Source organism: Xiphophorus couchianus, chromosome 15 (assembly GCF_001444195.1).
Source record: "Xiphophorus couchianus chromosome 15, X_couchianus-1.0, whole genome shotgun sequence".
Lineage (NCBI taxonomy): Eukaryota > Metazoa > Chordata > Actinopteri > Cyprinodontiformes > Poeciliidae > Xiphophorus > Xiphophorus couchianus.
The window spans coordinates 7514059-7526291 of record NC_040242.1 but is presented as its reverse complement, the minus strand read 5'-3'; the positions used below and the strand labels follow the sequence as shown (position 1 = coordinate 7526291).

Here is a 12233-nt window from a genome sequence, read left to right as displayed (position 1 = left end):
AAAAAGCTCATGATTTTTAAATGGAAAAAAGTGATACAGAATTTTCAATATATTTTACAAATAAAAAGCCTGAAAAATGTGGCATGCATTGTCATTTCTGACGCCCCTCTATAAATGTAATTTAATCTCAGTATGGATGCAGCACTTTTGTGACAAACACACCAGAAAGTCAGCTATGAGTCCTGCTTGGCATGTTTCTAGCAGAATTTTTTAACAATTCATACTAAAATGAACTGTTCAAAACTGCAAAGCTACACAAATATGGCTATCTACAAAAAAACAGAAAGTCCTGAAAACTAACTCTGCAGAGAACCCCTCCAGTGAAACATGGTGGTGGCAGAATCATGATGTGGCGTCTGTCAGACTTGATGGGAAGGATAATAACAAAAGCATTATGAAATAACATCGAGTCACCCTCTCCTCGTTACAATACAGATAAAAACAGAACTGATTTAGTGAGCATTTTCATTTATTGAAATTTTTATCCAGTTTTGAACAGATATTTGGTATTTAGTCCTCATGTAACATCAAGGCAGCTTTGTGGTGATACTGAAATACACAAAAATGTTTTCACTCAACATTTTCAACAGGTAGTAAATCAAGTAGTGCGATTCATGACAGTAAATAAACATAAATTATTTTAACCTTCCCAAAAAAAAAAAAAACAAAGGTAAAAGAAATATAACCTCAATGACTCTTAGACAAAAAGACCGTGCTGTAAGTGTTCAAGTGTGAATGCACCATCTTTTGCCGCCATTTCAAACATGGCAGCTTACCTAGCTGAAGGAGTGCATTCAAGTGATTCATAAGTGTGGTTAAAGGAATAAAAACTACTCAGAAGATTAATTAAAGTTCACATGAAGTTGGTATCAGCTGTGTTGCACTAAGGATAGAATAGCTTGTCAAGATTAAACACCTGGATGTCAAAAGTTTCTCCTGCTGCTATGGCCTCAATGTTTCTGTGTGTGAGCGAAACATTCATCTAAAGATCCACAAGAACAGTCATTATTCTCAACTCTATCTTATTTACAGTACAAAGCCTCTCTGCCCTACATACAGCAATTTATACAGATATAAAAAGATGAGCCCCAAAGCATTCTGGACAGAAACAGTACAATCTATTGCTACAAACTAATATGCTTGCCAGACACAATAAAGGGTTTAGTGCTTTAGATGACAAAATCTTTTATTCTAACAGAGGAAAGCTATTGGCCTTTCAGGCTGGCTTATGCACCAAGCAGATTTTGTTTGTCACATTTAATGTAAACAATGCACCCGTAAACAAATCTCCTCAAATAATTTTTTTTTTTTTACAAATAACCATAATCAGACATCGCGATCATTATGGTTGGCTTGGCCGACTGATAATAAATTAGAAAATGGGATTGGATAATTTATGTAGTGGTCATCAAATTTAATTGGTTTTAGCCTAATTCATGTTGACATGACCCAACCCTTCACCACTCAGACATTTTTGTTGAAAATTAAAATTATATTAATCTACATCAAATATTTTTATTTTGCATTAGCTGAAGATGGTAACTTGCAACAATTACATAGATGGCATGCTGTGACCCTTTAATTGTGGGACATTTGGGTTTTACATTCCCAATGATTGCTCCTATAAAAAAATACCCTAAATACATTAAAAGTGCTAACAACTAGCTGTTATTTAAGCCAATAAAACTGTATTTCTTTCCCTTTTAAATGTCCTAAAGCTAAATAAGAAAGTTCACAAATAGCGTTTGTACAGTCTCTCTGTTAGCCACAATGATGTTATCTGTATGGCAGCCATATTGGGCATTGAAATTGGACACTGTCTTTGACTTATGGAGTTTCAATTTAGACTTCAGGGGATGTTTGATTTGATTCTTCCATGTTGGAACTAGAAAAACACAACTTCTGCACAACTTCACTCGCATCACAATGAAAAGAGAAAGAAATGTCAGCAGGAATGTTGTTGCAAGCAAACTCATTGTCTCACACTATCCTGAGGTTGGCGGGACTTGCATAGGTGCTATTAATACAATTGAGGTTTGAAAGAATCTTTAATCCAGCCTCAGTTCTTATTTTTTATGTATTTTAGGTATTGCTATTAAGCTAGTTCCAAACATAACACCTCATGTGGAATACTGTCAGTGACAGATTGAGCACAGACAAATACCGTTAATGGATTAGTACGTGATGAGAAGGACAGTGTCACTGACAGCAAACTGATTTAAATGAATAAGAAACCCCTTTGTATTCAAAGTTATTGACAAACTATAAATATCCTTTTGATATTTTACTACTTTTGTGTGTTACAACTCACAGCTACTGAAGAAGGATAAAAAAGGCAAACTACACTACGTTTACACTCAATGTCGCTAAAAACCTTTAGCAATTGCAATGTTATTCTTCATATTTTACATTTAGAAAGGAAATCTTCACATTACAGGCCTGTGCTCTTATTTTAGGTCTATGCTATATCATATATGTTTTGGTTGTCCTTAGGGATAAAAGGAAGTACATCTAAGTCTTGTTTTCAGGTAATCCTGTCATCTTATTGAATGTGTCACTAACAGTGTCAAGTCCAGGCCTGTTTTTAGAGTTACATGACAAGCTTTCTGGCTGCCTCTCTGATATGCATCAGCAGCAGCGCAGAGCTCACAAAACAATATCTGTGTTACATTATCTTGAAAGTCATTTTTGATTTATTTATCGTCTTATGAAAAACACGAGAAAGAGCGTTTGACCCGACTTATAGGAAGATGCCATTTTCAACAACGATGACATCAGAAGACCAACGTCTCTGTGACATACCACAGGCTGTTGTTCTGTAGTTTTATTGGGTAGAAGCTGAGATGAGATGGTTCAGATTGCGAAAGCGGATGTTTCTTGGAAATGGTTGATGTTAGGCACTTAAACGAAGAGGTAGCCTGAGTAGAACTGTCAAATGTGAAATAAAAAAAGACACAGTTTGAATTGATGATTCTGTTTAGAGTTCTCATGTCCTTCATCCACTAAATTATTCATCCTCCTCCTGTTCTGTATTTGGCATGGAAGGGAGTATAATGTCATTGCAAACATGCTGATTTCCGTTCACTAGATGCTTTATCTCTACCAGACACTTAAATGGGTTTTTTTTATCTGTGCTGACCTTGAATGAATATGTCCACAATTTGAGTTTTATTTCGATTTTCTATGTAGGCTTGACTGATGAGCTCATCAGAGGTGCATTTTATAAGGAAACTGCTGAGTTTCATTCATGTCTGTATTTTTCCTCGTGAGTCACATGACTCATGCAATGTGTATGTCTCTATTAATATCTCAGTGTTGTTTCACTTGTGCATCAGTAACGTATTGCAAATTTTTCACTTCTTATCAAACTCCTAATTTGTCCGAATTGAAGAAAGATTACCAAGACACTCATTCACCAATGTGACATTTCAAAGTAGACATTCGATAGAGTGCTGAGAACAGCTTGGTTGCTGTTCAGAAGATTGCAGCCAAACTTATCAGAATCTTTTTCTTTTTTATCTGTACCAGTAAAGGTCTGAACAAATCTTGTTATAACCTGCTGGTTAATCTTATGGTAAAGACATACAGACTGCCAAGGAGGTATTCATATCACTTGAATGCTTCATATTTTTTTACATTACAAACTTGAAAACTTCAGTGTTTTTATTGGGATTTTTTGCTATAGACCAAGACAAATTAGTGCATAATTTTGAAGTGGAAGGAAAATGATCATTTTTTTCTACAAGTAAAGTATTAAAAGTGTGGTATGCAAGGATCCAGTCCTCCTAAGTGAATGCTGTGATTACAGCTAAGTCATTTGGGAATATCTCTCTACCAGCTTTGCAAACTTAGAGACTGACATTTTTGCTCATTCACAGTCAGACTGAATGGTTAGTGTTGGCGAACATAAATCTTCTAGTCTTGCCATAGTTTTTCAATGGGACTTAGGCCATAAATATGCTATGATTTAATCAATTTCCATATAGCTTTGGCTGTATATTTACTACTCTTATGATGAATTGATGAGTGCTTAAAGTGATGTTCAAAGTTTGGGACCTAATCCTACATTAAAATTCTCCACAACGTTTTTTTCTGACCTGTCTATGTGCAGGTGTTCAAATCCAGTCTGGAGCCTTTTTGCATATAATTTGCATGTCCTTGGGTTCTCTTCAGGTACTCCTGCTTCCTCCCTCTGTATGAAAACATGCAAATTAGGTTAAATGATCAAAGTGCTCTTAGAATGGCTGTGAGTCTGTGTATGCATGAATCTGTCATGATGCCCTGAGACGGACTGGATTGTCCTCGCTCTACACTGCCTGTACAAAATGGTGGATGGAGGATTTTCCTTCCACTTCACTGTCATGGACTAACTTGTGTTGTGCTGAAGTTTTGGATTGTAATGTGGCCAAAATATGACCACATTTTGGTCACATTTTGACCAAAATGTAAGTACTCACTTACATTTTGGTCAAATGCAATTACATTTCACCAAAATGTAAGTGTAAGTACTCACTTAGCATACTCACAAAGCATTGTAAATGTACACACCCTCGCAAGCCAGGGTTAAAGATGTTTCTCAGCCTCAGTTTGTGTCATCACATTGGGCTAGCTGTGAGTCAAAGGGACGTCTCCACACAGGAGCCATTCCTGTGCAAAGAGCGGTGGTCGTGATTGAGACATCCTTCGTTGCGATGCACAATGAGCACAGGAAAGCACAGAGCGTCCTGATAGGCCGGAGGGTTCTCCTCATTAGTCTGCTGACCTGACAGACAGCGAGTGCTCTCGGTGGGACAGGACTGCTCATTCAGGCTCCCACTGCTCCTCCACAGGCAGCTCCGCCTGGACCCATACAGCCGGCCTAGGGAGAAGCGACTGGCGCTGAAGGGGATACGAGGGCTTGCTGTGTTGCAAATGCTCAGGGCGCTGCGGGAGAAGATGGAGGAGCTGCTGATGGCGCGGTGGCAGCGTTCACAATTCTGCCTGAAGCTGCCGTACCGTCCACTTGTGGAGTAGCTGTTGCAGCTCCCAGAAAGCTGGGCTAGATCCATCAGGACTGCCTCCGAGTAGCTGGGCACCAGCTGCTGGTTGGAGCGGATGTGCCACTCTAGCTCCGTGCTGTCGATGGTGTTGACCCGTGGGATGTGTCGGCAATACGGACGCTCCTCGGATGGCGTTGCTGGCACATAGTCAAAGCCGAATAGCTTCTCTACGTGGTAGTGCACGCAGGCTGTACGGTACTCCGTCAGCACTCGCAACGGCCAAGAGAAAGTGAACGCAGCTGCCACCCAGAAAGCAGAGTTGGAAGCATACCAGGGAGGATGGTTCAGGTCAGAAAAGGCAATCATGTGCTCCTTAAAGTCCACATTCTTTAAGTGCATCCCCTCGCGGGCCTCCATGTAATCATCCAGGCCCTCGTTTTCTGTAAAGAAGCGAGCCCGCTGCGTCAGGTAGGTGTTTTCTGACTCCACATTGGCAAAGCTAAAACACTTCGTGAACCTGAGCCTGCTAATGGGGAATCCCTCCAAACCTAGCAGCTGCTTCGAGATGTCCTTAACACCACAGTTCCCATAGTCAAACTCTGTCTCAGCCACATGCGTGTTCACTCTCTCGTGGTAAACCTGAGTGGTGGTGTATGCATCTCCGTTGCGGTAACGCGTCACCTGCCGCGTCCTCCTGACATAGTGGTAGCTGATGGCCTTCCACCAGATGCAGGGCGTGGCCTGCTGCATTCTCTGTATGCGCTCGGCCACGCTGTCCATGTCCACCTTGTACAGCAGGTCGTTCCTGGCGTAGCAATGCCAGCACTCTACAAGGTAGACCACATAGAGCATGACCAGGAAAGCCAGGGGGATGTAAATGTAGCCGTTGGAGCAGGGACTGTCGTGAAACATCATGGACTTTCCCTTGTAGGCGCTGTCGAAGGAGAGACGCGTGACCTTGGTCACCTGGCACCAGGCTATCACTCCTACGCAGCCATACATCAACAGGGACAGCAGTAGGCATTTCCAGTGAGACTCCTGGCACAAAGACTTGGTCAGAGATTGTTTCTGAGGATGCTGCTGCAAGAAAAGAAGGGCAAACAGAAGTCAGCAGTAATAGTAAAGGTGACGTGTTATGCTTCCTTAAAGAGGTTAGGGCCAGGGACCATAGGGTTGGGGTAGGTCTGTGGTCTAACATGTTCATTACATTTTTTGCTCTACATTTTGAGCCCCTTTCAGAATGAGCTGTTTTAGAGCCTCTTGTCACTTTAAATCCAAATTAGCTGCTGCTGGCCACACCCCCCAGCTCAATTTGAAAATGGCTGCAAACAGTTTTGCAATAATACACATCTGTCTGAAAAGCAGAAGTAGAGCAGCAGCAAGTGGCTTCTAGATGGTAAGTGAACAACAAACTACTTGTTTTTCTTTAAAAGCAGCTGTTGTACAGCGCATACAGCTGCAAAATCAGCTGGCCAAACGTCCTGGACCTCCACTTGGTTTGCCAGGTGACCGGCTGGGCTTTGCTGGGGTTGCTAGGTGATGGGCAGTGCCTGCTGATTTGTAAAGGTAGATTCTGGAAGTTTTTGAAATGGCTCATTTCCCAGACATCAAAAGACATGAACTTATTGCTAAAAAAAAATAGCAATAAGCTGTGTGGCTTTTTTAAGCACTTGCTTTTATAAAAGCAGTAGAAACATCAAGATCATACAAAACTTGAATTGTCTTTTAAATACAGAAAATATAACAAGACTTGACATGAACTAACATGTAAGTACAAAAGTTAAAGGTAGTGGCTCATGCAACTACAATATTTATAAAAATCCTCTGCTTCATAAGTGCTTTTGTATAGTTTATGCATGAGTTCTATCAACCTGCCTGATGTTTTGAACTGTCCAAGTCAATAAACAATTACCTGATTCACACACTGGCAATGGAAATATTTCTGACAAGTCTAAAAGCTTATTATCAGCAGCTGTCATTTCTATCGGTTTACATACATTTGGTAAAAGAGTTGGGGACCCTGGTGTCCAAGTTTGTTCTGCTCAGCATTTTTATCTATTTGTTCTGGTCCAATCAACTGAGATACTGTCTCACATTTTTAGGTGATGTGTTTCTTGGCTCAGCTTTTTCATAAAAGTATGCAAGGGGTGGTTTTCGGTAGATCGTTTTGAAGACTGCTGTCCCAAAACCCATAATTTTTTCTCTGCTGATCTGCAATGCCAGTCAGCTGACTAAAAGAAGGCTACTACACTTTTTTTCTTGCTCACAAAAAGGAAACATTTGTCTATAAATGTCTCATTTGTAAAAGAACACAGATAATTACTGTGTGGTTGCTAAAAAAACATGGCAATGTTGCAGGGATGCCATGCACCACAGTTATTATTAGTAAAGCTTTAATTTGGAAGCTATTAGCAGACATGTGTGAAGTAAACTGCGTTTTTCTATGTTTTTGCATAATATCAAAATAGCAATACATAAATTATAAAGACAAGATATAATAACTGTATTAATTAATGTTATTTTGTGAGTTGCAGCAGAAATATCAGCTTGTTTTTCTTTTTTTTAATAAAAGAAATTAGATCATGTTTAATTTAAATATCTTTGTAAACACTATCATACAGTGAAACCACTTTTATTGAAGGTTATAATACAGTAATTATCTCTTACCAGTCCATACCTACACAAAAGTAAGATTTCACAACAATCAAAACAACTACTGCAGTTGTGCGGATTTTTCTGTAGGTCTTACCATAAAAACAGCAAAACCAGTACATTATTGTTTTATTTTTGTTATTTTAGCATGAACCGTGTCTCATATAAGCCTGCTTTGATCTGCAATGGGTTGACTGGTTGAAATCTTGCCATCTTAGATGATATGAACAGTGTCCAAAAACACTCAATATCTAGATTAATATTTTTGTTATGGCAGTCTCTTTTTTTAAAGTGAAAAAAATATAAATATTTATTATATGTTGTATCCTAAATCTACCTTGAGTGTTTGCTACTGAATAGCTCTATCGTAGTCCTGGGATTTAGGTATGAGTACTGAAATAGCTAAGAAAGAAAGAAAGCTGAATGTGTTCCTTTTCATCCTATTCTGGGTTGATTTATCCATATAAGTTTTAGATTATTATCCAGCTAAAACGCCTACGGAAATCCGTTTAAAATTTTCTTTCAGATGCTCAGATTTTCATTTAAAATGTCTTTATGTTTTAAATAGTCCATTATAATGTGGATTTTACAAGATTGCAAGAAAAGTAGCATTACATTATCCACTGTATCTAACAGTAGGATATCTTCATCTGTTATTTCACCTCAGACCTATACTTCATAAAAAGCTGTTCTATATAAATATTATAAATGTTAAAAAGGCTTCAGCTACATGTATTTTACATGAATTGTTCATGTGATTTTGTAAAATAACTGTTTCAAAAAGAAAGACTGGGTTTTTATTTATTCTTTACTTTGAGATTAAATTACTGCAGTAGAATAAGTAATAAGTGTACTTACAATTCAGTAAAATAGTTAGCAACCAGCGGTGCCAGTGGCAGGGTTCAGCTATAAAGCCAAACATTTATTTGACTTCTGTAGCATGAAGCCGATGGCATCATTCATCACCCCAGAGAAAAGAGGGTCACAACGGCAGCATTAACAGCTAATCTGAAGAGCTACTGAGATTCAAAAGCCTCAGGAAGGCGAGACACTAGCAAAATAATTTACATTAGACTTGTTAAATCAGGTTGTGACTAATACTTTTGCACTCTACATGTTTAATGCATTAGTTTCATATTGAATTTGACATATTGGTTCTGTGCTCTCTGAGTGACAGACAAACATAAATAATAGATGTTTTTTCCCTCCACCGTTATCCTCCCCACCCTGGTCACATGATCCCCAAGTGTCTTGCCAACCTATAAGGCAACATCCTGCAGGGGAAAGGGGATAAACAGTGAAACTCCCTACTGAGATAAACCAGTTGCAGGAAGACTATTTACTCAACAGAACCCTGCTCTTACTCCACTGATAATAATCAATACAACATGACATACTTTTAGGCTCATGTTACATTTTACAAGCTCTGTTCAAACACCAAAGGCAATGATGTTTATGCGTACTTTATTCTGGAGTGTAAGAAATTTGGAAATAAATGCACCTGTGTGCAGTAAAAGATTGTTTTCTAGATGAAACTGATCAGGTCTGATGTGAAAGGAACATTACACAGAAATTTTAGTTGCAACAAATGAGATGCCAATTAAATATCCACAGCCTGAAAACATGAAAGAGCTGGTCATTAGAGCCGATAGAGGCGAAGGAAAGGAAATGACTCAGCATTATAAACACTGTAGGGCAGACATTTCTGTTACAATAACAAAGAAAAACCCCTGCACTTAGTAAATAACACCAAACTGCTACACAAGAATGCCTCGAAGGGTTAAACGGGTTAAACTCACTACAGATTTCAGAAACATTTGCCCTCATCATCAACATTTACGTCATACTGGTCATACTGGTATTCTGTCGATGCTTTGCATTCAAGTGTCTGGAGGACTGAATCTCAGAATATCATCAACAATGTGCTTATTTCCGAAATTCAGTTCAAAAATAGATTCACTATGAGGTTTGTCTCAGGTTGGTTAGCTAGTTAATCAGTCACAGTGTTGGAATCATTATTTAGTGTGGGGAGGTGCCAAGTCCTGATGGAAAAACAAACCACCGTCTCTTTAAAACTTTTCAGAGGAGGGACATGTGAACTGTTCTAAAATGTCCAGGTAGGCTTCTGCACTGACTCTGGATTTGATAAAACGCAGACGGACCAACAACAGCAGATGACATGGATTTTTAAACCCTCACTGACTGGAAACTTCACACTTGATTTCAAGCACCTTGGGTTATGTTTCTCTCCACTCTGTCTCCAGACTGTGGGACCTTGTTTTCCAACTAAAATGCTAAAATTTACTTTTATATGTTGTATCTGGTTCAGAAGTAGATTAACACAATAAATCCAACACTGGCATTCCATGTCCTGGATACTTCAGTGTGTGTTAGCTGTTGAAACTTATTTTTTTTTTTGCAATCACACTTTTTCCTTCCACTAAACTTTCTACTAATGTGCTTGAATACAACACCCTGTGAGTAACCAGCTTCTTTAGACATTATAATAATATTTGTAATAATTCACAAATCTCCAAATTTTAAGGAAAATGTATTTCATGACATTATTTAAATTTGCCTTTTTTTGTCATTGATTAGCCCTTGCATTCATTTTACAACCAAATATAAAGAAAACAGACATAGACGGAAAACTTACATTTTTAATTTTCTTGTATCTCACCAGCTTACAGTATATTTTACAAAAGCCTCCACAGTTTGAGATGATACTTTATGCGCTCAGTTCAAATCAGGACAGCAGTCTTCCTGAGTGAAAAAAAAAAACCCTTCATTGTGCCTTTAAATAAATGTCTCACACATTCAAGGATACTTTTTCTTGACATAATAAGAACAGCTAGGTTACATAAAAAGCCTCTTGTGTAATGGATGTGTAACTTATCCAGCAGTCTCCAAGAAAGATGTGATATTATACCTTTTAAAAATGCAGCCAACTCATCAATAACAAGTTTAATTACATGCAATCATGTGAGTAATTGCGTGTTTTTATAGTGAGGAAATCAAATATTTCGCTGCCAGAGTATATTTTGCTCTTGTGTGGCCCTTTCTTTGTTTTTCTTCTTTTCACACCTTTGATTGCCTGTTGGGATCCACTTCAGGATCCCCAATGAGGCTCACTGAGTCTCATTTTGAAAGATGCACAGCAATGGCCTTTGTACAGTCACTGACTCCACTTAAACCCTAATCAGGTTGTTTTCATTAGCCTGCAGAGACCTATCCCGGTAGCCTATTAATTAAATCAGTCAAACCGATTAAAGGCTGTATTCATTTATTCCTCTCATTGATCTGGAGTAATCTAAACACTGCGAACAGCTTCTTACCTCCTCCCTGGGACTGGCCGCTGCCTCCTCTTGGACCGTGGTTGTGCTGCTCTCACTGGCCTCTGGAGCCGATGCTGGGGACATGATGACAGCGACACAAAAGCCGGAGCATGGATCTCCCGGTGGGATGGGTCTTTTTCAACGCAGGGCGAAACATAAATACCCGGAGAACCCCCTACGCACGTCATCTGACCCGTCCCAGTCCGTCCGGAACCAGAGGACAAGGGCTGGAGAGATGCAGCATCCCTGCCTCTGTTTCTCCTTCTTTCTTTGCTTCTTTCAGGTGGGAAGCGTTCCGCTTTATTGAAAAGGAATCCAATCAAAAGGCTGAGCAGTCCGCTGCAGGATAAGCAGTGCAAGGAAAGGGCAAACGCGGCATGCAGTCAGCTTCTCTCCGTCGCTGACGGTGGAGTCAGTGAAAGTGTGATGCAGGACAAAGAGGCGAGACGGTGGGACACGTGTGAGCAGCCAGCCCGACAGTACAATGTAAATAATACACGTAGGAGCGCGGAGAGGCGCTGCTGCACAGGGAACCACCCTCTGCACACCACTGAAGACGCGCTCTGGCTGCGAGGTAGAGATAACAACCTTATAGGCTTAAAGATTAAACCCAGTAGTGTAGTTTTTTTGTTGTCTTTTTTTTTCACACTAAAAAAAAAAGTGCGCTGACAAAAACACACAAAGCTGGGTTATGACATGTTGACTTCTCCTGCAGGATCACTAGTTACATCGTTTTCAAAACGTGCATTGAAAGAGAAATAATGCACTTTTTTTTGCTTGACGTCACAAGAGGAAGAGAAATACAGCAACTCTTGACAGATTTCTACAAAGATTTTGAATTAATCCATTTGCAAATGAGTTGCAAGAGGTGAAACAGTACCTGTCATGTAAAGTTTTGCATTACATTCAAAACCCTGAAAACCTTCTTATCCACCATCTATAATCTAAATCATCTGTCACAAAGGTGGCTTGCTGGCAACAACAATTCATTGGCTTTTTGTAAATAAAATAAAGGTTAAAGCTAAAATGTATCTAGAGCAACAGTTGAACAATCTTAACTCTCCAGGATGGTGTTAAAAATGCAGAGTAAGCTGCCAAAAACGATAATTGATGCTTCCTGGTGTTCTTATTGCTGAAAAATGCTGAAAAACTGAGAATGAAACTTAACGTTACATGTGGTTGACTGCGGCTCAGTGGGAAGAGTAGTTGTTTTGTAATCCAAAAGCTGTGGGTTTGATTATACTTACCTCCTGCCACATGTTGATGT

General features: G+C 39.3%; 1 protein-coding gene across 1 annotated transcript; it reads right to left on the bottom strand.

Annotated features, from left to right (window-relative positions):
* Positions 1–451: 451 nt before the first annotated feature.
* Positions 452–11535, bottom strand: tmem151ba (transmembrane protein 151Ba). The gene is made up of 2 exons (XM_028041148.1): positions 10967–11535; positions 452–6059 (listed from the first exon to the last, which is right to left on the bottom strand). The coding sequence occupies exons 1-2, from the start codon at positions 11048–11050 to the stop codon at positions 4617–4619; spliced, it is 1527 nt and encodes a 508-aa protein (XP_027896949.1). The 5' UTR covers positions 11051–11535; the 3' UTR covers positions 452–4616.
* Positions 11536–12233: the final 698 nt, after the last annotated feature.